This window comes from Pipra filicauda, unplaced genomic scaffold, assembly GCF_003945595.2.
Source record: "Pipra filicauda isolate LSUMZ 115617 unplaced genomic scaffold, ASM394559v2 scaffold60_size3304689_pilon, whole genome shotgun sequence".
Taxonomy (NCBI): domain Eukaryota; kingdom Metazoa; phylum Chordata; class Aves; order Passeriformes; family Pipridae; genus Pipra; species Pipra filicauda.
In genome coordinates, this window is record NW_024104765.1 from 1159224 (window position 1) to 1186775 (window position 27552).

Genomic DNA, 27552 nt, shown 5'->3' on the forward strand with positions numbered 1-27552 from the left:
TGACAGTAACTCTAAGTGAACTACTTGTGCCTTATTCACCCCACTATTCATCCATCGTGGCAAAAATACTGCCCAGAAAGGGAAGCAAGGACCAGCTGAAGTTAGGCTACTAAGCTACGAGCAAATATAATAAAAGTAAAGCATTAGGCTAGCCCTCGATAAAGAAGATACAGCTATTTTAAGTATCAACTAAAGCTGCTTATTCATGGGCTCCCTGTAAAATATGAGATGTCATAGATGAAATGCTTAAAATGGGTGTTTAAGGAAGGCAGTAAAACAAACATTTACATAATCTTTAAAAATTAATAATAGTAAATAATACCTGAACATCTGCTAGCTAGAACAAGGTCACTGACATGGAGATAACTCCCGAAGGGTCAAAACCCCTGCAGTCTCTTTTAGCTTATGGAGTCTCTTTGACCATCAACAAAGCAAAAAACTTTGTCATTGCCTCTGTACCCAGTCGCCTGTCTCTAATGGGCTGGGAGCAGGCAAGACAACCATGCTTATTGGGCTGTTAATAACACAACTTACGCAACATTTGTTTACTCACTTGCTCTTTACAAAGGTACTTCTTCTTAGAAAACCTTTCACCTTTCTCTAATGTTGGGGGTTTTTTTTCATTTCATCTTGCATAACCCTAGCCTGCTCTGCCCAGTGGTCAGCTGTGTTGAGCTGGCAGCTTGCTGACTGTCCTCTGCAGACCAGCAAGAGTCACCATGGCCATCATTGAACAGCTCACACCCCAGCCCCTTTTTAGTTTAAAGTCCAATAGTGAAGTTGTAAATTGTCCACCAAACCTGGTAACCATCACATTTACAATACTGGGTTTCTCTTTAGTCTAATGCCACTCAAAATCTCCTCATTATATTATTTATGTTTTCCAGAATTGAAGTACCTTTCCCACCTGCATCATAACATCACAAGCCCAATGCAACGCCACAAGGTTGGAATCTCTATTAGACCACGGTCCTTGAACTGCTCTCAGAGAGGGTCTTAGGGCAGTGACTGGTTACAGCCACGTGCTGTCCCAGAGGCTCCTCTTCTCTGCTTCCACAATACAAAAGCCTTTTTATCCTATGCAGGTCAGACCACCTCAGTTTGACTGACATTGCCACAGCAAAAAACTGGAAGGACTCACAGTGCATAGCAAATCACTGTGACTGCCTGACAAATAACATTACAGATGAAAGTATGAGGATTGCCTCTTACCAGGTTTTTTCCCATCAGGCTTATCATCTGTCACTAAAAATACACTGTACAATTCTGCAGGGGTGCAAGAACTTGTATCACCCTCTATCTCTGTGTAAGCCATGCTTTCCAAGACTGGAGCCTCAATGAAGCTGTTTCCATGCTTTGTTCCTTATCACATGCAACTTCAGCACAACTTTGCTAATCCCACATCTTTATCCCAAGAACCTCTCTAAATTAAGGAGGTTTTAAGCAAAAATTAAAAAAAAAACCCTATGTTTTTCCTTTATAAACAAAGGTACCTTCTCTGTAAAGGCTGTTAGGATATTTCTCAATTTTATAAATATTAGTAGAAGACTTCTGGCTCTAGAAGTATCTTATGCTGTGATGGGAGTTAGCATGGGAAAACAAGACAAGAGGGAGATTAAAATGTAGTTGTATTAGCACAGGAAGAGTGACTCTGTAATTATGTATGTATGTTTGGTGTGATGTGCACAAAAGTGTTCCTCACAGGCTCTGTGATACTGATGAACATAGTAAAAATTGGATTTGTTTCCAGATTTGTCCAGTGGTGTCACCGAGCACCAAAACCTAAACCATCAGCACAACAGGATAAATCCCCATAGCTTTCCCACAGAACACAGATATCATGCCCTGACATATATCCAGACAGGGGAAAAAAGTTTTAAAAATCAGTGTGGCTCCACAGCTATCTCCAACTGAGTCATGGGAAGGAGTCCAAATCTCCTCCTAGAGAAGCCCTGTCATCCCATCCTCTCAGACTCAGGAGCCAGCAGGTCTTTTGTCCGGAGTGGTAACAGCTGCAGAGAGGACAGATTGGCAGGCTCCGGTCTTCCAGTTTGTCCACATTAGGCACTCAGAAGTCATCAGCCAAGCTCCAAAAACTGAGGTTGGTTTAAAAAAAATAAATCTGAAAACCTAACACCGCAGCCTCTGAGCTTATAGCAGGGCAGGGCATACCTGACATTTAGGGATGCACATACACTTCAGTGAACTCACTCAACAGAACACAGTGTCTGCTTCTCAGTGTCCAGTCTGTTAGGGAAGTTGAAGCAGAGCAAATCAGCAATCCCTCTTCATGTGTGCGAAATCACACAGCTGCCTATCCACCTTCAGAACACAACATACTAGTGACAGAAATCAATGAAATGTTGATCAAAATCAGTGAATTGTTAATACCGCCGCTGGAAGTCTTCAAGGTCAGGTTGCATGGAGCTTTGAGCAACCTGGTCTAGCAGAAAGTGTCCCTGCTCATGGCAGGGGGTTTGGAACTAGGTGATCTTTAAGGTCTCTTCCAAATCAAACCATTCTGTGTTTCTGTGACGAAGTGCTGCTATGCCAGGCAAGCTGTGTGGGATCACCACTATCCATGAAGGAGCAGCATGCCAACAAAAGAAAGCCAGGCTGAAAGCAGTGGACATCCAGCTAACACCTCACAGGTCCAGGCTTTGTGGACAGAAGATTAAAAAAAAAGAAGCCTAGAAAGTCAGGTAAAGAAAACAAAGACCAATAAACAAACAAACAGGGGGTTAAGCCCACAGAGTGGTTGGTTGGACATTCCTGACAGTGACCATCTCATCCTGGAACCAGGAGGATTTAGGTGAGTCCATGAAACCAATCTCATGTCTCCCTGGTCTTTTCATTTTTCAGAAGCCAGGTTCCTTCCCAAATCCACTTTGCTGAAAGGCTCACCTTCCCAAAGAAGCAGCCTGGCAGGAAAAGAAATGCCAGGAATTATCTCCCTTTCCCTAACCAGAGGCTGGTGCAGCAGTATCACTGGAGTATCACCTGCTCCATCTGAAGCAGGTGGAGGACCTGAGAGCAGCTCATTCACCACCATTTTTACAGCCGAGTCATAAAGGAGCAGGAGCAGGTTTCATGTCCAGTGCCTCTAGAGATAGCTCCCAGACCTCAGCCCTGAGCCTCAGCTGCACTCCATGGCTTGTCAGGTGTATTCACACCAGTCCGAGGAGATCTGCCTATGCTCCACCCAGAGCACAAATTAAGGCAAATTCTTCAACCCTAGAAATAGCAGATCAAGTTTAACGTTGATTAGCAAAAGAAGTTTTACCTCCAGTGGTCAGGCTGGACTGCAACTTGCTAGTAAATAACGGGGGGGGGAGGTAGGAATCACTGGTGATGACACATTTGAACTCTGGAGTCTGGAGATATATACATATACATTGTGAGCATGGGGACAGCACTGTGCTCTTAGAACAGCACGTCTGCACTGTGGGGAGAGAAACATCTTTCAAGTCACACCAGGGTCCAAGAAGCTCCATTCTACAGATGAGGTGCAAAAGGCAAAACCCCTGTGTGTCTCACCGGACAGGGAGAGGTAGCACTTCACCCTAGATGGCCAATCGACAAAGGATGCAGTATTAGCCATTCAATGAAAACTATAGAAAACTGTCCTTAGCTCTGAAGCGGCTTGGTTATTGATCTAATCAGAAGAGCATTTTCCATACTGGTATTCCAGCACACTTTTATTCAGATACTCTCTTACCTCTACAGTGGTGAGCCTAGCAAGGTCAGCCAAGCGCATTCCTGTAACTGGGTGTGACAGAAGGCAGAAGTGAAGGACACAGAGGACTCTTCCACTCCTTTAGTTGTCTTACAGAGTTTGAGACAAGATTTTATCTGGATGAAAGTGCTCCATTTTCTCCTAGCAAGGATGGGATGCGATCCACCTAATGAGTTCTTTATTTTGCAATTTGATAACATCAGCTGAAAAACTCATTGAAACTTCACAACTAAAAGTGAATGCTAAAACCTGCAGCTTGTTCCTCTTCTCAGCAGAGTGAAACACTTACTGGCAGGGTCCATCCTGAGCTCTGGGGAATTACAGCCAAAAAAAGTCAACTGCAGCAACGGGAAGGAATGTAGGAACTGTATAGAGCACAGAGGGCTATGAGATGAGCATGAGGCCTCTCTGATTTGGCACCAGGTCCCTTCCCTTCATACTGGTGCACTTGGCCAGAGGTTTGGTGTTTTCCTTGTTTCTTTTTAAATGAGATTGTTAATTAGATAATTAGATTATTTTTAATTAAATGAACGTGAAAACAAGAGAACCATTTTATTCTCACCTCCAAAAGCTGGCCGCATGGTGAAGTCATGTTCATCGACTCTGAGAAGCTGTTCTGTCTTTCCTTTCCAAGCTTTGGTCAAGTCATGATTCTTCTTAAAGATGTGACTGCAAAAGACAGCAACAGCATTGGTCCAATATCTCTGTGCCCAAGCTGCAGCTGACTTCTGCCAGCCCAGTTTTGGACCTACAGGAGCAGCAGCTTTGTAGGCACAGTCTGAGGGAGGGAAGCAGGAAGGCTGCCAGCACCACGGCATGGACACAACACCACCTTTCCACAGCACTTTGTGCCTCCACAGGTGCCCTGCTGTCTGTGCCCCACTCCAAGATGGACAGGGCGCTCCCTTCACCCCAGACACCACGGCTCCCAGGGAAGCACAAGGCTGAGAGAACAGCATCTCATAGAGGAGCTGGGATGCAGCAAATGTCACGGCTCAGAGCAAGCAACAGCAGAAGCAGCTGGCTGCCCCCATGTTACCTGGCCAGGATTTGGCCAGGTACCAAGGAACATTGTCATGAGAAAGCTCTTTTCGGTGGTGGTCATGCAATGTCATACACTATTCCGAGGGAACTTCACTTCAGTGCCAGCAGTTTGTGTGGACAGAGGGTTTGCTTTGTCTTCTGGCTTTCAGCAATAACAAAACCACCCATTCCTCCCTTCAACAGCAGGAAAAGAAGAGTTTTAGCTAAAGAAGTCTGCAATCCTTCACTTTTCCGAATATTAAGGTAGGAAAAATTCTAACCTTTTATTTAATACATTATATGATAACAGTAGAACAAGGATGACAACAAACCCCTGAGAAAAGTGCAAGATAGTCACTAAAATCACCTAAGGGGATAACTACCCGGCAGACAAACATACGTTTCTTGAAGAAAACCCAGATCAGCATCTCTGGCTGTTCTGCAGTGGTGCAGGATGGAGAACTTGGACCATTAAGGTTCCTCCCTCTGCTCCGGATGTAAGATACAACAAAGTTACAAATATTGCTGCAATGAGCTGTTTGTCAGTAACTTACTAAAAGTAATAATGATAAAGAACTTTATACAAAAGGGTTCAGATTCCTTTGCCTGTGCAAAAGAAATATTACTGAATATAAAGAAAAAAAATCTTGGAGAAAAAATAAAGAGACAGGCTTAAAATCTTGGTCAAAAATTCAGAGCTTACAAAACAATCACCACACATAAGCGTGGCTGTGGAAAGTGACGTGCTTGGCCTCATAAAAATACAAAGCATGATGAGTATGAGGCAAAGGGAGCAAAAATTATAAATCACAAATCAGAAGAAAAGTTTCCCATCAGAGCGCTCATTTCAGGAAAAAAACTATGAAACCTAGGGGGTGTTGATAGCTGCCACTCACATCAATAACCCATTTACTTTAATAAGGAGGTGAAAAGGAAGCAATAAAATTTGAAAATAAATATATCAAACGGATGTTTTGAGGGAATATAACCCCTTGTGCTCCAGGACACATGCTACATAGAAAACATTGGACCCTTCTTACATCACTTTGGGCTCCTGTTTCAGTCAGGATTTCAGAGCATCTCTCTCCCTGCTGGCTGTGAAATAGAGCCAGCTGGAGCAAGCGTGCTTGGCACAGCTGCATTAATGGTTACCTAAAAGCAGGGTGTCAAACCAAGTCCAGTCACTAATGGGAATGGTTGGAGGCAAAAGTTTAGCTTTTAACTGCTTGCTGCAGGGGGAAAACTTTGCTTCTCTGCAAAGGTTAGGGCTGCTGCCAAAGTGCTCCGCTTTGCCATCCGCAGTACTGCCCCTACGCCTGAAAAGCTGGAAGTGGGGAAGCAGGATCTTCCTGTGTCTGCTTGATTTTAATTATCTGGGAAAGGCCAAAGTACCACTGAATGTTCCATCAAGTCTCTCTTCTCAAAGTATGGGGAAAAAAAATCTAATTAAAAATCCAATAAAACTTTGGATTGCCCGCTGTATGAGGAATTAGTACAGAAAACCCTGGCAGTATTACAGTGCCATCTTCTAAATCGATGGCTCAGCCTCACTGAAATGCTGTGCTTTGATCAATTCTTTTAAAAATCATCAAACAGTAAAAAACACACAGGAGAGCTGCTGAGACCAGTCTGTGGCCACTGAGGCTTCAGAGGGCTGGCTGGGGACACAGACAATGTCTCAGGAAGGAAACAGGTTTTCAGGCGCATCCTTAGACAGGAGTTGTATTTAATAGCCAGCATTTAATCATCAGTTCATGCCCAGTCCTCCAGGTATGTGATGGACAATTCAGACTTTATAGATAGAGTTCTGTCATTTCCTTTCTAATCAACTTAATCCATTTACAAAGATTTTGTACCAAGATATTTTTAATGACAGAAAGTCTATACAGCCTTCGAAATGTGCAACTACTTTTGTCTATTTAATCCAATTCAAGACCAAATTTGTTCGAAAAATAAAAATCTTTATAACAGTGTTTGACATCAACTACGGCAGCATCTTCGGACCCTCTCCAGAAGGTACCCCATGCCACCCCCATCACTGACTGGTATAGGGAGCACATCATTACCTGCAGCAAAAGTGACACCAGCTGCCAGCGCAGAGCTGAAGGATGCATTGAATACTGCTGCCCATCGGGCACCTTTACTGACAATCTGATAACTGCTGTCTCAGAAATCGTCCCCAATGTATTTATAGTCTTTAGCGTTTCTGATTACAGATTTCTCAGGGTTTCTTTCAGCTTTATGCACTCTCTGTCATTCACCACTATTCATTTAAAGCCACCCATTGCCCCATCTCTTTTTTTGCCAAGTTTTTCATATATAATTTTACTGCCGTTTGTACTTCATTCAAAGGGGATGAATTTGATAAATCTGACTTTGGTGAGGAATTGTTCCTGTTTACAGAGGAGAGAAGGGGACAGGTATCTCACTGAGCTTCAGTAAAGACTTCTCTATTATTGCCCTATTTTTTTTAATATATATTTTCCTTTCCAGTCACTTTTATTCAGAATTATTCTCAATTGCATGAAATGCTTCTTATATATCAAGGAAAATTAATTATTGATGGCATGAGAAATTAAAGATAACAGCTCAGCAGGACTCAGAAAAGTGGGTATCTATGCAGACATTCAGATTTTTCAGAGCAAGATAAAAAAACTTATCAAATTGGAAACAGTCCTCATGCCACAGGGTGTAAGGCAATGGCTAAGCAGTGAGCGTGAAAGCAAACGTGATCTTCATCCTGAGCATGGCGCAGCTGTTGGCAGCCAGAGTCTGAGAGGTATCTGCACCTTCCTCTGGGAAATTCAGCATTGTCTTTGGTCACAAAATGGTATCTCATGGTCATGGGACCTTGGTTCCAATTACCTCTTGGGATTCAGAAAAGTATTGATACTGTTTCAAAGAAATCTTACCTCACCGGTATATTCTCTGGGGGAAAAAAATCTCAAAATGCATTAGTTGAAGGTGTCATTTACTTTGTGTAGCAGCCACAGCGAGGTGGAGGAGACCTGCACACTGTGTAAACCCAGCACCAAGAAAGTACAAAACCTCCTGTTTTTCTAATCAACAAAACGTGACTGCTGCAAAGATCTCCTAGAAGTTAAACGAAAAACAGAAGGTACAAGAACAGTTTGTGACTGTCATTAACAACTAGCTCACTCCTAGATGAGCATTCCAAATTTATTATCTCCATTATGCTCTGAGTGTATCCCACATAGATGTGCATCTTTAATCTTAACGTACGTGGATCACACGGGATCAGATGCGGCTAAGAAATTTCTGACAAGCTGGAAACCTCAAGGTCCTCGATTTTGTCAAAGTCTCTTTCCATTGCCTGTCAGGGCCACCAATTCAAGTACTAGAGGAGCCCTCGCTGCTCAGAAGCCCTGGCATCTCCACAATAAGACAGATCTATCTTGGTTTGCATGGATGGCCACACCATGGGACAGATCACACCATCTCACCAGGGGAGAGATACTCTGTTGCCCAACTTCTGGATGTAACACTTAAATCGTCTGTAAGTTTATGTTCAAAGCAGGAAAGAAGGTGATTTTCCAGGCCAGCTTTCTAGAAAAACTAAACCAGACTCTGGAAAATGATGGCACAAGATCAAAGGGTGTGCACAATCACTGCTATTGTACACATTTTCTCCCTGCTTTTGTTTCACTGCTGTGACGCTGCAGTGTTGGGGAAAAGATCCCAGAAGACATTAAACCTCGCACAACTAGAGGTTCTGCAATGCCCTGGACTTGAGTCCCAGATAAGCAACACACCTGTAAAAAATGTTTATCAACATTTTAATCACTGAGCCACTTACTCAAAATTTTCTGAGAAACCACCATAGAGCAGAGGGATTCTGTAGGGCCTGGGAGGTACCACAGGCTAGAGGACATGTCTGCATTATCTGGTTGAAAAATGTGATAAAAATGCACCTCTGCAAGGAAATAGAGGGAAGTCGCTGCCAGCAGCAGCAGTTTCAGCAGGGATCACTAGACCCCTTACTCCAGTGGACTGCTGTTTGGAAGAACAGTCTATGTGCTGAGCCTTGTGCTGCCATGCCCTGATGGTCATCTTCTGCTTCTGGGTCCCAAACTAGGACTCGCATGTAGCATACCCTGAAAACTGCATCTCTAATGAAATAGTCCAAATCACCATTTCCAAAAATCTTGGCAGGAAGTCTTTAGCTAACAAAAAGCTCAAAGCCACTTCTATTTCAAAGGCACAATGTTTCTGCTGATTGAAGCACGAGGTTTCGCAGGGTAGGAGAGAGGAATAGGTAGACTTGGAGTTAGGTGGGTGTAGGTTGCTGGAAACACGGCATTCACTGGCACAATCCAGGTGGTAAATTGAGTTCTCAATTTATGCAGAGAAATACACATTACCAGAAGCATTATCAGCAATTGTTATAGAGCAATAAATATTAACAAAAGTAGTAATTCTCAGAGCTTCTTTTTCTCTGAGTGGAAATTCTGTCCAGCTGGATAACCTAGAAGGACTACCTGCATTTGTTTGCAGTTCCTGAGAGGCAGCCACCGCCAAGCTGCTGAAGAGTACCCCAAACTGTTTCAAAAACTCAGTGTTGGACATTCCAGCAGCACTTGCTTGGCACTTACAGTAAGGCCAATGTGCTGAGGAAGCTCCAAGCACAGATACCCACGCTGTGTACAAGCCAGTACTACTCATAGCAAGTCGGACGTGCCCGGGAAGCATTAGCCTAGACTGTGTACCCAGCTCTCTGGCAAATCCCAGCCAGCAACATGGCAGCACAGACCACCTGACACATACACCTGCACCTTTCCACACTTACACTGTCTCTTTCAGCATCAGTCTCTTCTTCCTCTCCGGAAATTTATTCCCTGGTGCGCGGGCAAGGCAGGGGCCAGCCTGCCCTGCTCAGCAGTCACTCAGGGGACTCTGACAAAAGGCTTTGCTCCGTGGTTCATTTATCACCTGACTTTTCCAAACAAAATGAAATGCAAAAATTTTTAACCAACGTTTTGGTTAGTTATGAGCCCTTGGTTTTGTGCACAATTTGTCAGCTTGCAAATCAGCAAGAATGCCCTCAACTTCATACCAATCACTGATATCCTTCAGTTTTGCAATGTAAGTGGCAGAGACTGTACACCCTGGAAAATGTGAAAAACCGCCATCAAAGAACAAAGCCAGGACCTGTTACTTGATGAGCACAGACCAATCTTCTATGCAAAGCCTGGGCTCTCCAAAGCATAACGTGAAGCTGCACCGGGCAATGATCAGGGCGGTGATGCACAGTAACAGTTGTTTCTTTAAGTTATACCTCAATTTGTAGAAGAAAAGACGTGTTATAAGTGAGGTGGGGGACGGAGGAGGAAGAAAATATTAAATGCAACACAGTTTCTAATTAAGCAAGGATTATCTGTTCCACACACTGAGCAAGGCACAACTCATCAAACAAAAATAACGCGTTACAGTTCAGTATTAACATAGACCAAGGGGAGTAATTAAGGGTGCAGAGGCAACCCTTAACTTGGAATTTCTTCATTTGGGTTCCTAACCTGACTCTCCCATATTCCTTTCCCATAAGGCACAGGCTCAACCACTTCCCTGAATAACCTTGGCAGACAGCTGTTTTGGCACCTGTGGGACCAGCTGCCCAAGCCCTCAGAGCTCTGGGGGTGAGGACCTCTATACAGAGTGAAACTCTATACAATGTTCAAGTAAAAAACTACAGAACTGAAGGTGTTCTGCACTTGCACAAGCCAAGCTATCTTCTTGAAGTCAGTATAAAGATCTTTGATCATGTTGATTTATCCCCTTAATGGATACAAAATATCAAACTTATCAAATGTAGATTCCCAAATATAGGAACACATTTTTCTTGATTAGTATGTTTATTGTAAAATTTACTGTATTTCTTACGGTAAGTCAGCAAGAGAAATGCTAAGCAGAAAATGGGATGAAATTATTCAAAAGATCATTGTTTAAATTTCTTTTACATGATTGGGAAACCAGCATAGGAACTAGCTTTAGTTTCCTTTTACTAGATGAGTCCGCTATTCGTTGCTGGTTTAGAGACAACTAAATTTTTTCTATGTATGTGGAAATTTGAAATATTAATGACACCGCTCCATACACTTCTTTTTGTCACAACATTGCAGAATTCTCTGTATTAAAATTATCATTCACATTTGATAGTCCCTAAAAATTCTTTTTATATACTTTTAAATAACCACATTGCATAGGAATTGTATGGGGGGGTATGTGTGTATATATAAAATATATAATTATATATATATATATATAAAATATATAGTTCCTTAGGTTCTACCTGACTGGAAAATTGTTCATTAAAACCATTACATCACAGAAAACTAAATATTTCACTTATTCTTTGGAGTATATTTATAAAAATAATTTTAGCAGTGCTTTGACTGCCACTCTATTACAGCTCACAAAAATAACAGCACTGTAAAAACAGTAAATTATTTTCACCATGTTCAATTGAAGTATAAAACTTTTAACCCAGAGAATGGCACTACTTTTGGGCAATATTTAAAGAAGGATTTATACTATTTTGTTACTTCAAAGCAAATGATCTCTACTACACACAAATGGTTTGTAAGGAAATGCTACTGTTGAATCCTGCACAATCCTCAGAATGTAGACTTTGAAATATTTTCAGAGTTAAATGAAAGGTCTCATTCAATAATTGAGATTCTGTGGAAATCAGTAGTAAAACTTCAGTTGACTTCAGGATTTCAGGATCAGACCCTGGCTGTTTCAGCTTTATAACATTAACGTCACTAAAAGCATATGCCACTGTATTTTTTCAATAAGTAGTGTAAATCTGATAGCATATTATGTATTCTTTGCTTCCAATTACATCACATTTATTTGCAAAACATTCAAGTAACAACATTCCTTATAAGTGTTGAGTGTTAAACAAAAAAGCCCAATAAAATGAATGAAAATATGAAAGTTTACAGCCAAGTGAAGCCATTTAATAAGACGGATTAACCCAATTTTATTTTTGAGCCCTTCAAACAATGAATAGTCTTGTAAGATATAATTGCCACTGGATGACATAACCACAAAAAAGGATAACATACTTTGGACTGTCTGGCAGGTTTGGAAGATTATCTTTTCTAATGTAAACCTCTGGACAAATCTCAGCAATGGTAAATCTAATAAACTTTACTAATACCTTTAACTCTTTCTTGTGCCTTTGCTTGACTTTAAAATACAATTTTTAAAGATTCCATGTATTTCTTTAAAATGTATTTTTAATTTTACAATCCCTGGATAACTTCCAGGGTTTAATTTACCATTAATTACCATAATGCATGCTCTCCATCTCAAACTGTTAGAAAATAACAGGCAATTCCAAGTGAACGTAAGTAGCACAGGCATTCTAGCAAGCAGATAAACAACCTGCTCTTGAAACAGTATGTACATTTGAACACCTCTATTAACTGCAACTCCTCTGAATTCTCTAATTCTCTCAGTAATTTGCATATATGGCTAAGAATAATTTTACAACAATCCACGCTGAAGTGGTCAACTTCTCTGCAAAACCTGCCTCGCTCAGAGTTAATCAATATTAGCATTAGAAGTGTCCACTTACAGTTAAAACTGATTATACTACCAGAGACTGGTATAAAAACATTATCTATAAAGCTCTTTACACACACAATAGACACAAAGATATTGATAGAGTAGGTTTTTATGTCCGCATAGTTATGTATTTGCAACGTTCCAGGAAAAGAGATATAGTGTTTTAGTAACGCTTACCTTGCCCTCTGCACATCCAGCTGGCTTGTCCACCTCCTCCTCCTGTGTTTTCTGCTTTCCACAAGAAGAACTAAGCAGAAGATTAATAAAAGGAGTTTTGCAAAATAAGGCATCTTGCTGGAAATGGGTGCCGGGCACTCTGCACTCCAGTGACCTCCTGTAGTACAAGTCCCCCCGGGCTTAAACATTGAATCAACTCTAATTCCGGTGTCGCGCGTTGGTCAGCGATCAGTGGCAGAAACGCTGCTTTCCCGACGTGATGCTTTCGACAGGCTTTCAGGGGCTTCGCACTCAAAGCTTTTCCCTCATCACCGCTTAATGATTGGCCATTACTCACCAAGTTTACCTCATAAACATTTCCACTGGGTCCTAAAGGATACTTACTAAAGCCATTATATAAAGACCCGCAATTCTGCATGCGGCTTTTTGCTCAATCCCCTAATCTCAGTGCTATCCTCCTGCCAGACTGTAAAACCAGGCTGTCCCTTTTCATTAGGCATTCCACGTTTTTTTGATCCTTTGTATGGCATCTTTTTCAACTGGAAAACACCTATGCCACATTTCAGACATGTATCTCATTGTAAAATATATGTATTTTGATGCGTTTATAGCAGTTGAGGGTTTATTTTCTGATTTAGTCTGGCTCTTCAAGCTGTTGAACATAGAATATGAACTATTTCCTCTGAAAATGCTGACTTTATTTACTGTTAACTTTTAAAGGAAAATTAAAACAGAAACTCCCAAACTATACATGCAATCGACTTTACATAAAACAAGTTGTCATTAACGTGTTTGGTTGTTGTTTTTTTTCAAACGCGTATTTTGCATAATCAGGCATTTGAATTCTTATCAAAGAATATTTAAATGAAAATTTTAAAGTTACAAGCAGCTACTTCTTTAATCACAAGGAAGAGGCTGTTTACAAAAAAACCATTGAGGGGGCTTATTTCCTCACAGCTCAGTGGCAGGACAATGCTGACTGTCCGTCTGCGTTAATAACAGCCAGTGCGTGGCACAGGTACGAGAGCAAACATTGACTTGGCAGAGCAGTGATTCTGGAGGGAGAGAAAAACACACTCAAAGCTTCCAGAGGAGTGAGAAACTCAAACCCCAGCAATGCCGTCTTGTGGGTCGGACCTTTTCCAGAACTCTCTTCTGTGAGCCCAATATTTGAAGTGAATGGGTATTCAAGCACCAACTGGGAAACAGAGTACTTCTGTATTAGAGGCTACAGGATGTGGAGAGGGTTTTTAGTGTTTTGGTGTGCCGGGTGCTTTCTTTTGTGGTGGTGGGGGGGAAGGGGAGTTGTGTATTGGGGTTTTCTGTTGTTTTTTTTTTTTTTAATTTCTAATGAAATAAAAAATTAGGTAAGAAGACAGTATATCAACATCAGACTGTTCTATGGCAGAATGTGTAAGTAACTGCTGAACAAATGACATACTTCTGTTGGAACTTCTAAAAAAAAATATTTTTTCATCCTTGTTCCTTTGTACCTGCAAACAAGATTATCAACAGTGCACAGAAATGCTAAAAAAGAAGTCATCTTTTGGAGTTTTTAATTTTCCACATCCCCCTTAGACACATAAAGGGCTTTCCTTATTTTCCAAGTTTTTATAGCTACTTTAATGTAATATATGCTATAACTAACAAAATCTAGAAAGTTGTAGGTAGCTTGATAAATACTTGCTGAGAAACAGGATGAGAATCTCACTTAAGTCAGTGCTATCATGTCTGACAGCAACAAAATGAGAGCTAGCTAAATTTCCTTGTCTTTGAAATAAACACACTGAACAATAATTTGAACAATGATACCAGAGGAAAATTATCCCACCCATTGTGTTCTTCTACTTTAATTTAAACAGTCACAGACAAAACCTCTCAAAACCTTAAAAATCATAGGTCTGCTGCTTGTATATCCATTTTCACAGTATTCATGAATATTACCAGTGACTTTTTAAGTAAACTTAAAATAAGAAAGTCTCTGGATCTAATATAGATTTTAGGTTAAAAAAAAAAACCCAAACCACTAACCCCCTCCAAATGAACAAAATAAAACCCAACCAACCAACCAACCAAAAAAAAAACCCTAAACAAAAAACAAACAAACCCAAAAAACAACCACCAAAGAAACCCCAAAACAACAACAACAAAAAAAATCAACTAAAAAAACCCCAAAAACAAAAAAAAAATCCAGACAAAAAAAACCCCAAAACCCAGGCAAACAATAAATAATATGCCATGTGATATTTGAAGGATATCCAAAGAGTGGTTTGAAACTTTATTACTAGTAGGATTGCAATAAATACTTCTCTTAAGCACGTTGAAATATGAGAGTTTAAGTATAATAAGGTTTAAATTTTCTTTAGTAAATAAAACCACATACAAAACATTCAGTTCAACACATTATGTATATTTCTGGTATAATGAAAAGACAATAGCTCTGGGTAAATAATTATATTACATATTTATAACTGTTGCAAGAATAGACATGTTTTGTAGTATTGTCAAATTTAAAAACAAGATATACAATTGAAAATACTAGAAGAGGACATTCAAATCTTTCAAAAGATTATCCAATCTTTCTTCCAAAAAAATAAAAATCAAAATAACGTAAGTAGTTTTCTGGCCCTTTCTTTCCTCCCCTTCTCCTTTCCCCCTTCCACACACACAAAGCAGCTTCACAATTTGTATGTGTTCCACCTCTAGAAATGTGTCATGGTAAATCAAAGTGGTTACAAAAAGTTCACTGGACACAAACACATAGTAGTGTTTCATTTTATAATTCTCTCTTCAATTTAAAATCTTATACTAACTTAGATGGGTGATTAATTGCATTTACGTTCCATAAAAAATTAATCAACCATTTTTTAAAAATTGTCTTTTTCTAGTTTATAAATTACTCAAATTTAGGCCCATCCGACGTGCCTTCATGTTACTATTCCACTGCACTGTTTCTCTAGTGGGCACTCAATTAACACATGTCCCACTTTGCTTTTCTTACAAGTAATGTATCTGTAGGTACGTTAACAACATTCGTAAGGATTTAAGCATAAATACAAAAAGTAGCCTTTGTAAACAGTTCTCATGTCATACCCAATACAGAATGTTCAATGAAGCATTCAGGTCCCTGTTGTTAGGACAAACAACCTTATAACTCAAATATATACTCGTTAGCCAAACATATTCTGCGAAATATAAGAGCTGCCAACGCAAAGGTCAGAAGGACAATCAGAACAGTTGATCCAGTGTGGTTCGTGTTGACTCTCGGCTGCTGTGCCCGGTTAAAGTCAGTGGAGGACGGAGCCCGTCTCTGACTCTGCTGCTGAGCACGGCGCTGCCGGGGACTCATGGATGTGCTAGTGGACACAGCTGGAGTGCGCTCCTGACCGGCCACTGCATTGCTGTTCTGAGTTTCAGACTAAAAAGGAAACATGGAAAGTTGTGAGAGAAGACACTGCATAAGATTAGTAAGAAATAAAATCATAAGGACTAAAACATAGTCTCCAGATTGCTGTTAATACTTGAAAGCCTGATAATACATGTCACTAATAATTACAAGACTGTTGTAGCTGTCACCTTTGTCCATACACTATCTGAGAAGTATATTTCAAGTTGCAAACTAGCAGTTCTATGGACAAGAAAAGGCTAAAGAAAGTCTGTCAAACAGTATTTGTCTTAAAGAGATTTCAAATATCTTTGTCTAGGATTTGTTTAACTCTTTGTTGTTCAAGAAATCTTTAATAATCCTCCAGATAGTTTAATCTCTGAGCATTTGTAATGTCACCTACATTGAAAGGGAAACAACCTGGGGAGGCCAGGAAAGGAAGAAGAGAAGTCCAGAGAACTGTAATTAAGCAGTGCTGCATTGCTTTCTGTGGACAGCTGGGTCCAGAAATCTGTTCTCATCACCACCAACACCACTGGAAACACAAAACGAAAGTCATCCTAAACACAAACCACCTACGTGATCCCAGCAGGAGTTCCCAAGCACTGCACATGTGCAGGCACTTACCTATTGCCCTCTACTGGGCAAACGTCGGTCTGACATTACAAGTACTAAAAAAATAAACTTCGGCAACTGATGTTCATTTTTCCAGTTTGTAAGACTGAAACTGATTACTGATCTTCCACCAGACTAATCCTGCTTGTAATACTAAAAGGCTCAAATTTCCAACGTTTTAGTATTAAAAATAATGATACAGCACAGTAATTAGAAATAAACATTTTGACAAGGTTCAATTTAAAAGCACTTAAAAAAAAAGCCGCTCTGACAAAAAATTGCAGGGTTTTTTAAGTCTTATTTTCAGTTCTCAGAACAGTGTGCTAGTATTCCTAACTTAAAGCAACTTGCAGCTATTTTCCAGAGTTAGCTTTCTCCCCCTTTCCTTCTAAAAGATTATCATCACAGTAGGTAAAACTAGAATTCTGGACATTTTATATATGCTTCCAAACAAAAGCTTTTTAATGGTCACAATATCCATAACCTTAAGCACTGTTTCAGCCAGCCACTATATCCATAAAAGACACCCTTTCCACATGGCCAGATAGGGAATGCCCTCAACTGTGTATCAGGTTTGAGGATCCACAACACAGGAACCAGCACTTGGTCTCCTGACTCTTTGGCCACGTGTTCTTTATGTGGGAGAAGAATTTACGACTAGTCAGTGATTTGACCAGCCCGCGAAGAGACCTTCTTTCCTCAGCATTACTATTTTCCCACTGTTTATCATCATCAAGGAAGTACTGATGTAATAACTCGCCACCTTTGACAACTTGCCTGTTTACACAGGTTTCTTGCCTAAGTAAGCAAGCAGTTTGGGTAGCTTCAAAGAGAAGCGTTTTCAAAAGATACATTTTATCAGCAGAGACATCAAGAATACCATGAGCAGCCTGCCATGACTTCCACTACACTGCAGAAGAAAACAATTCTGCTTCATTTTGAACTCACCTGAAAGCTCCTTATGCCAAGGAAAATAAAGACTAAGAGAAGCCAAATCTTTGAAAAACTAAGTTCCTAGATTCATCACACTCCCATCTTCCAGAAGGGGAGAAGGAGAGGAGTCAATTCAGGACACAAGAACTGCCAATTCAGCAGGCAAAGTGCTTTCCTCATTCAAATAGTTTTAAACGAAATAAAAAGGAAGAAAAAGTCTAGAAATATTCCTGATCCTTCATATTACTAACAAAAATAACTAGCACTGGCTGTCACACAAGTCCTCTCAACGCTGCAAATTTTAAATTTAAAAATGAAACAGAAAGGCCCTCTTCTGAATAAAACAAGGTGTCATACACTGACATGAACAGATCTGTGATTCGAGAGAAACCTCACTGACAGTTTCAAGGCTTTAAACTATTTTTTTAAGGAAATTATAGATGGATCATGGCAGCAGCAGACCAACTGCTTCACCCAAAGCTCAGCTAAGGCACTGCCTTGGGATTCCCAACATAATCAGTGACACGCAGAACTAAGTCAGATAAGAAAGAAGTGATCACTACCTGACATAAATTTGGGATCAGATGCTACACTGTCTTAAATAATACATACATGTATCGTCAGATAAAGATTTTTTTCATTTGAAGACTTAATTGTTAAGAATCCCAAAAGTGGCAGATGGGCTGTATTATAAATTTTTTAAAATATCACAATCATCTTGTTTGCAACATAATGACAAGTCTTTAAATTCTCCTTAAGCAAAAACGTCAAGATTTTTAGACAACACAATACCTCGCATAACATAATTTCCATTAAATATTAAGTCATTTTCTGCCAAACCACACTGGAAATGTTGTGGATGAGGGTTCAGTAGACTTAAAATAGAAATATTTAATAAGAGCTACATTGTAGCCATCTTTAGCATCTGATTTTTATAGCCATTTAATACGGACTTGTGTCATGTTACATATTTGAAGCTTCTGAAACTGTTAGGACTAGTAGAAAACTTTGCTCTAAGGACATTTGAGTTTGATGAATAAGGCTATTTCAGTAAAATATACTGATATTAGAATTAACAAAAAGTTATATCATCTAACAAAATGCAGCTAAGGAAATTTACATTATGTTCAGTCTACTGAAAATGGCAGCATTCATTGCATCCTTTACATCTCCAGGTCATTATTTTAAAACTTTTTATCAGAACTGTATAAGTATTAAATCATCTTAGAAGGGATGTTTTAAAAATATAAAAAACTCTAGGAACTCAGAACCATAAAAATCCTCTGGGTTACTGAAGCCTCTTTCAGTTACACTCATGATTTGGAGAGAGATGCAGAAATAAAGCGACAGAAGGAGAGATGGAACATTTGTTTGTCTGTATAACTTCCAACTGAAGAAAAGCTGAAGCTTGACACAGGACAGCTTAATGGTTAATGAATTAAAGTTAGGCCAAGTACTTCCGATTGCCAAGACATTTAAAATTGTTGCTGTAGTATTATGAAACTTAAGACACCATTTAACAGTGATAAAGGGAAACACTTTCTACCAATGTATCATTCAGAACACATAATTAAAAATAAAGGTTTCTGTAAGTCTCATGCATCAGAACACAGTCTCATTTTACAACAGAAACCTCTTTCATCAATTCAAGATTATCTGGCTTCAGTTACACCATTTAGTTTATCACTTCTCATAATGCTTCATCCAGCCAGCATATTATGGCAGGTCACTACTACATCATACTGTTTCATAAAAGGGGTATTGAGGTTTGATGTATTCCCAGCTTATCAAGAAAACAGTCCAACCACAGCTTTTACCTTATCACTTTGTAAGTCTTACCAAGTATCAACTTTATTCATTAACTACCACATCAATACATCAAATGTACTGCTACAGGTTTGGCAGGAGTTCAGACACCCATAACAGTCCATGTGGATTTAGTCAAAGCAATCGGGGGGCAGACAGAGCAATGCAGCCAAAACCAGCCTCTGCTTCTCAATAAGCTGCAGTGCTCCCCAGCCTCCATCAACAAGTCCCGCAGACTGCAACGAGAGTTTTGGTACCTAAATTTAGGTGACCACTAGCATACCAGATGACTTAATCTGAACCCAAGTCCAGCCCGAGTATCTGTAACATATTCTTTCAAAAACATTCTTTTGCTCAGATGTGGAAGGATCTCATCTTCTTAAGGTTAAAGGCAATTACTTTTATCAAGTCAACTTTCAGCAGTACCTTGCTTGCAATTTGAATACTCAAACAAGAATAATGTACCATTACTTTGCCTGAGTACACATCAACAGCTACTACAAATTTTAAAAAATATAAATATATATATATATTGTCAGAAGTGTTCTCTGCGCTGGCTTCAGACTCCTCACAAGTACTATGCTGCACAATGCTTTAAGTAGCTGTTTCTTATTAACGCCTAAAGATTGTTTTCTTCGCAGCTCTGTATCCTTTTACACAAGTTGCTGTGGCAGCATTTTCCAGAGCCTTCATGGTAGCATTGTTCCTTTTCTTGTTCTCATGCTGTTGTATTCATTGGACTCGATGATCCTCGTGGGTCCCTTCCAACTCAGAATATTCTGTGATTCTGTAATTTGACTTGTACCTGCAAACCTCGATAATGTTGTTGTGACAAGTTTTCCTGAGAAGCAGCTATCTTTGGGCATGAGAATCAACCCCTTCTCATTCTTTTTCTTTATTCAAAGATAAGCCATTTAAAGATTTGAAAAACATTCTCTAATCATATCGGCGCACAAAATCTTAAGAGCCAATATGCAACATTTTATCCAGAAAAAAAGGAAAAATTAGTTTTGATGTTACCCACATCTAACATAACTTAATAAGGTGGAATTAGGTCTTTACACAACAAGAACTAACCTAATAAACTAATTTTACACATGTAAGAAGCCCAGTCAAGTGGAAAGGAACTGAGGTTTGCATGGATACTCTTTCACACCTATTAGCAGATCAAGGCCACAGTTCCCTACTTTGAGAAGATTTCTATTAACTTTTGCATGAATAAGAACACAAAAATAGCAAGCTCAAATTCCTCATAGTCCTTCCTGTTACACGTTTCTTTTTTCCACTGTGTGACTGTTTTCACTCCCAAATGGCACCAGATAATTCCTCACACTCAAAATGTGACAGCTCAGAAACATAGCTGTTGCTTCAAATTAAAACTAACAATCATGAATGAAACAGTCTGATCCCTTAAAACATGAATCCACATATTTACAGATAACCACATATATAAATGTTTTTAAGTACATTTATACATTTAAAGGTCTCATTTCCCATAGGACTGTTCTGCTAAAAATGAAGTTAATCCTTACTTATTAAACCAGCATAATCGATTAAAACAATTTTCTTTAAAATGGGATTAATCAAAAAAAAGTCTTTTTTCCCCCTCAAGAAAATACCAGCAATGCCTTTGTGTGTCAGCTAGCTCTACTATATTAGCCAGGATTTGTAATAAAAAGAATAAAATACAATGGTTTTAAATCCTGAACAATCTGGAAAAATCCTTATTGTGGGGGGAAAAAAGTATGCTATTAGCATGTTTATATTTCTACATAGCTTGAAAATATGTTGCAAACACGCAACAGATGGTCTGATGTTATTTGACATGTTTTAGGTTTTTTAACCAATCTGCAGCCCCGTCTTCTCTCTAAAAAAGGCAGCTTAGCTGGGATTTGCCTGCAATTTATCAGTGAATTTAGATTGCATTTGCCACAGTCATAACAGCAGCTGCCTTGGCCCTTCACCAAACCTCGGTCACTTCCGAAACCATTATGTAAGCCCTACACCTAACAGTATTAAAACATAAGTGTCATACTTCAAATGGTAAGAATGTTTTAGACTTATTGAAGAGGTTATAAAAAACAGGAAGACAATCTCAATTAATATTTAAAAGCTACAGGTTATCACTGAAACATTTTTTGCCTCTGGCTAAGAATTCTATCAAAAAAACCTGCGCTACGTTATGCAGATGGTAAACTGCAGTACTTCAGACACCACTTCAGTATTTTAATGAACAGTTAACCCATATATTAAAGGAACTACTGGGAACAAGAATTGCTAAAAGAACATTATTTACTGTTTTTAAGAGAAGGAAGTGAAAGCAGAGATCGCTATTTCTAAAAGTGATTCAGCATACTCTTTGTTAAAGTTTACACATAGATTTTATACAAAAGTATGCAGAAATTCTACAGAAATGTATTAACTACATACTCTTAATTAAGACTCCAATCAGCTTAATAGGATCAATTTCATGTTCAGGCTATGCCCAGTAAAGCTCAAAGAGGGACCATACCGTTGCACTTGTTGGATCCTGGGATGCTCTCACTGCACCTTCCTGCTGGGGCTCACGTGAGGCAGCAGAGTGGTTCAGTCCTGATGTGTTTGAAGGTCCAGCATCAGACTTCCGGGATGAATTGACTTCTGCCTACAAGAAGTACATACATATGTACACTTAAGAGATGAGATCAAAATTGCTCCAGAAAGATCTGGCTTATTCTGGAATGTGTATTTTAATGTGAGAGAATATGAGGCTTACCGAAATGTAATAATCAGGTATGCCAACTGCCTTTCAATCACACACCAACAGGTTCAAGAAATTTTCATTCTTTAGAAATAAGACTCTAAATGTGCAAATATCACAATTTTAAGGTTTTTTTGCACATAACAACAGATATGACATTCAAAAAAGAGCACAGATGTATAGAAAAAAAAAGATTCTTTATAAGATCCAGGATATTATGCCAGAAATAACATCCTTTTTTAAAACTTCTGTTTTGCATGTCCTTAAGACAATGCTGATTACTGTTGCTGCAAGTGAAGTAAGAGTGCCTGTTTCTCTGCAGGACTAACGAGCCTATACTGGTTCTAGTATGAAGTTGCCCCACAGCCAGAGTGGGCACATATGCATGACACTACACTAGGGTCAGGCATACATACCAGTTCCCAGTATTTAATTTCAGCACAGAGTTAAAGAAAAAATAAAAGTCCTTATAACACTGCTTTCATACATGTTTATAAAATGTCTATGAGGCATTATTTCCCAGAATTTACGTTTCATGCTTTGGGAAATTTGAGACAAGAGATCAGTAGGGACATGTAGAAGAACATGAAAAACAGTATATGCCTGCAATAATCTCTTGGGAATGGAAAAGGACATAGCATCATAGTGCTGAACTGAAATACTTTAAAATTCATACATGTAAAAAAAAAAAGTCATGACTGGATTAATTTTTATCAGTAAGCAAGTCACCTCCCAAGTCATGTATCTAGATCCCAATTTATTATAAAGATGACAATTTCAAATCTAGTAACTGTCTTCAAATACAGACATAAGTGGTAGAAGCAGTAGCAGCAGTAAGAAATACAAACAGTGTATTAGAAACCAACCAGTTATGGTGATAACAAACTGATAAGATCACAATATAATATTCTTTCATTATACTATTTTGTGTGAGGAAATTAAATTCCCTGTTTCTTGATGTGTATTATCTCAGGAGAATCAAAAAAATGTAACTGAAACAATGTGAAGATGAATTTAAGATTTGAAAATACTTACAATCTGAGAACATTGCTTTCCCTTTCCACTTGACTACTATGAACTCTAATATTAGACAGGATAAGTTGTGACTCAAATATGGATCATGAAAAAAGCAACACAGAACTATGAATAATTTAGACTGGAATGGACCTTGAGATGTCACCTGGTCTAACTCCCACTAGAGTCATGTCCATGTTCAAGTTCTGAACATCTCCAAAGCTGGAGATTCCACAGCCTCTCTGGGCAGCCTGCTCTAGCATGTGACAACCCTCAGGGTAAATTTTTCTTTCCTATATCCAATTCTAAGTTCCTTCCCTCGAAGGGACCCTGTGACCACTGCTTTTCATAATTCTGCTTTTTCCAAGATGAGTTTATCTCAACTTTACTGTTAATCTCTATAAAGCACATACACTACAAAATGTGCATTTGATTTACTTTAGTTTATGAAAATACTAAGTCTACTATCTAGACTAAAGTCAGACTAACATTCAAAAAAATGACACTTGACAGTTCTCAAATCTGAAATATCTTTTTTGTCACCCTGTCTCTCTTTATTCCAGCCCTTACCTCTACTTCCAGAAAAGCTTGAAGGAACATAGACACCAAGGAATGATGACAAACATATTTGAACGGTATAATGAGGGTGAGTGGATAATTAATTTTACTGTGATGGTCACATGTAGGTAAAGCATATTGTTTTACAGTGATACGTATGCTATAAGTGCTATTAATCATCTATCTTTCCTGTTGGTTTTTTTTACACAAAATGGAATTTATCATATATAGCACCTAAAATGAACAAAACTATTTGCAAGTCAACATAAAGCTGATTAAAAATGTAATTTTCTATTAAAGCAGACAGAAACAAAGGTGGAGGCTCACAGAAGAAAACTGTAATGAGAAAATGTGTTGGGTTTTTTTTTTCCCTCCTGAATTTCATATTCCTATCTCAGTACCACACTGGGGCTTTTAAAAAAAAGGTACCATTTTGCTTAAAGCTGGTACAAAACAACTTCTCATAACCCCAGACTCCCCTAGAAAAAGTTAGGAGATCTCTTTTTGAAGGATGAAGCTAATGCAGAGGTTACTAGTATGTTTGCCAGTAGAGAGACTCTCTCAAATTATACACTCAATCACCAACCTGATATTAAATCTTATCCCATAAATTGGCATGGAACGTATCCAAATGATTAAAAACCTCTGTATTCCCTCCTAGTGATTCATACCATTAATTTACTACAAACACATCAATTGAATACCTCAGCCTAACAGCAAACAAACAAACAACAGGAAAGTCAAGCAAAGCAGAGAAGCAGGAAGCTTAAAAAACCCAGTCCCTAAAATTTGATTTGAGAAGGGAAGAAACGCACAACCAGAGGACAAAACTGATTTATCTTGTAAGAAAAGCTAAAATGGATTGTAAAAGGTTTGAGGCTTTTTGTTCATTTTTCCCTTGATAAGTGCCTGTTCTTACAAGGTGGTGTTAAGTATATGGATACATGGAAAGCACCAATATTCTTTAAAGACTGATGTCCCTAAGTCTTTCATTTTAAAACTGAAGATATGAAATGTAAGTAAAGAGTTCTTTCTTAAAAAAAAAAAAAAAGAAAAAAAAAGGCTTTGATATTTCTAGAATTTCTTTGATGAAGACTAGCAGTTCTTAAGTAAAAATCAATCCTACATTTTTAACCTTTATATATTGTAAAAAAGCCAGAAACAGGCAGTCCACTGCTTCTCCAAGTAGCTCAACTTTAAAACTCTGTCCCTAAACTAAAACTATCTCCTCATCTCTGTAAAATATTTGGAGATGTTTTTATCACAAGCGTTATTACACACAGACCCAACCATGCCAACAAGATGGCAGAGGAGTATGCAGGTCCCACAAAATTGGCAGTAATGCTCAGTAGAAGGTAATCTTTAATTTCATAGCACACAAAAAAAGTAAAAGTAGTTCTAAGGAGAGTGTTAGGAGAACATTGGTGATAAAAGGGGACATATGAGCATCCCTAACCTTAGTGAGGATGTGTTTGCACCAATGCCACACTGTCATCATATATTTCACTGTAATTCCATGCCATCATGCACAGCAGTCTTCCTTAGTGGCTGATTTAAGAGTTTAGTGGAAAACCCAGTGAGAAACAACACTGTGCATGCAAGACATGCAATTCTCTAAGGAATGTATTTGTCTAAACAAACCTTGCTTTCACTGAAACACAAGCTAGAGAACACATTTTTCGGTCACAGCAACTTCCATACCAGAGTTCAACTTTCAGTATCTTCAGATAGTAGCAGAGTAGTTCAAAAGAATTTGCAATCATTTTTCAGTAGTAATATGTTTTATTCCTTCCATAAGCAAAAAGGAGGGGAAAAAAAAATCACAAGGGAAAAAAATTTAGGTTAGCTTTGCCCAAATTTTCCTAACACTTTCCTGATAAGACTAATTCTGGAGAATTTAACAAAGTTATTAGTGTCTGAAAATGTGGAATTAAAAGCAACATAGTTAGGCAGTTTTTACCACAGTGCTCACTACTAAAATTAAAACCAATCAATCAGTGCTTGAGATGCACAATTTATTAATTGGCAAATTGCAAGAGATCCACTTTTATTTTTCTCTTTCAGACTGTACTAAAAAAAGAAGCTTCCACGTAGCAACTGATGAAGGTTTCTGCGATTTACAAGTTTTTCCAATTTTTTTAAAATTCTATACAAGAGAGATAAAAGTTTAAACAGTAACTTCACCTTGAAGCTAATTTGTCTGGCAAGTTCTTTAGCCTCCTTGTCCGCCTGGCTTGACACGCTTCTGGATGTTAGTGGTAAGAGGGCTGTCTTCATAGATGTGCCACACATTTCACAACAGAAGTCTTGTGACCTGGCCACAAATGACACAGCTCAGAATAGCATGTTCTCATAATGTTCTTGTGTGCTTGTTTAAACAAACTGCTTGCAAAACAATCCACAGAAAGACAAGTAGTGGCAAGACCAGTAGGTTAGAAGTAACTCCCCCCCCGCCTCAAAACACTGTCTTGAAAAAAATACGTTGAGAATTATCTACACTGCAAACACATATTCTCTCATGTAATTTAGGAAAGTATTAACAACTGACTTACCTACTAGTATTATTTATACTTCATTAGTAATTTCTTTCAATTTGAAAACTTATTTATACCTACAGCAAATTAAAACTATAAATTATAAAGATCTAACTATTATTACAAATACTATATAGGATCCAGGAACTTGCACCTCAAATCCAAGAATTTCAGCTTCTGTGACAGCATTTCCTTCTCTCTCTCGTACACATAATTTGTCTATAGGGCACACTGCAGGCTGCTCTCCAAGTCTGTGAGAAACCACACAATCTTCATAGCAGAGTATCAAGGCCAGCCCACTAACCCTACCTCTGAGCAGAGTTTATTAGCTTTGACTCAGTGCCATCCTAACAGAAAAGCTGCAGCTTCCAACAGCTCAGAGTACAGGCGTAATAAACTCACATTTGCCTGCAAAATAACATACTAGTTATCACTTGGAATTCAGTAATTTTGCTTATAAGGTAGGGATATGGCCTTTCAGGTACCTTCTCCTTCCCAGATGGGAAAAACGGAAAGAACAAAAACAACCCATAGGTATAAGATCATGTAAGGACAATACTGCGTAGCTGAGGTTGGGATGGTCCTCTGGGATGGGTCCACTGAGTTACTGAGTTATCTGAGCAAGTCTCCTTGTAAGTCTCCTTGCTCAGAGCAAGGTCAAGTAGAGCATGTTGCTTATGTCTGTTTCCAGTCACACTTTTAACAGCCCCAGAGAGAGAAGACTCCACCTCTCCAGGCAACCTGTGCTAGTGCTTTGGCCACCTTCACAATAAAGATTGTGAAGATGGTATCCAGACTGATTTTTGTGGGTTTCAGATTGTGCCTATTGCCTCTTGTCCTGTTACTGGATGTCACTGAGGAGACCCTGGCTCTGCCTTTACACCTTCCTTTCAGATATTAGGACACATGGACACGATCCTCTGAACCTTCTTTTCTCCAGTCTGAACACTTCCAGCTCTTCTAGTCTCTCATTGTATGAAATATTCCCAGGCCCTCAATCACCTTTGTGCCACTGTACTGGATTTGCTCCAGAAAGTCCTTCTTTGTAGTACCTTGACCTGGTCACAGACCTGACTTGGACCCAGGACCCTCAATGTCTCATCAGTGCTGAGTACAGTGGAAGGATCACTTGCCTCAACCTGCTGGCAATGCTCTTTCTCATACAACCCAGGATACCATTAGCCAGGATACTGCTGTGCCCTTCTCTGCTGCAAGGGCACACTGCTGCCTCAGGATCAGTCAGGTGTCCACCAGGACCTCCAGGTTCTCCCCCATCCAAGTTCTTTTCCAGTTAGTCAGCTGGTGTTATTCCTCCCCAGGAATAACAGTCCTGCCCCAGGGGCAGGACTCTGCTCTTCTTTGTTGACCTTTGATGACATTCCTCCAGCCACAGTGTCCTCCAGTGGCAGCACAACCTTCTGGTGTTATCGGCTACTCC

The 27552-nt window shown here is 39.1% G+C and overlaps 2 protein-coding genes across 2 annotated transcripts in view; both read right to left on the reverse strand.

The window, feature by feature from the left end:
* The window catches only part of LOC113999869 (gamma-aminobutyric acid receptor subunit rho-2), a 37337-nt gene extending 24405 nt beyond the window's left edge, over positions 1-12932 (reverse strand). The window contains exons 1-2 of the mRNA XM_027743673.2: positions 12530-12932; positions 4299-4405 (exon numbers count right to left, since the gene is read on the reverse strand). Of these exons, the coding sequence (XP_027599474.2) occupies positions 4299-4405; positions 12530-12717 (295 nt within the window). The 5' untranslated portion in view covers positions 12718-12932. The remainder of the gene's footprint in view (positions 1-4298; positions 4406-12529) is intronic.
* Positions 12933-14869: 1937 nt separating this feature from the next.
* Positions 14870-27552, reverse strand: part of UBE2J1 (ubiquitin conjugating enzyme E2 J1) — a 28346-nt gene continuing 15663 nt past the window's right edge. Inside the window, exons 6-8 of the mRNA XM_027743671.2 lie at positions 25765-25894; positions 21781-21912; positions 14870-15947 (exon numbers count right to left, since the gene is read on the reverse strand). Of these exons, the coding sequence (XP_027599472.1) occupies positions 15678-15947; positions 21781-21912; positions 25765-25894 (532 nt within the window). The 3' untranslated portion in view covers positions 14870-15677. The remainder of the gene's footprint in view (positions 15948-21780; positions 21913-25764; positions 25895-27552) is intronic.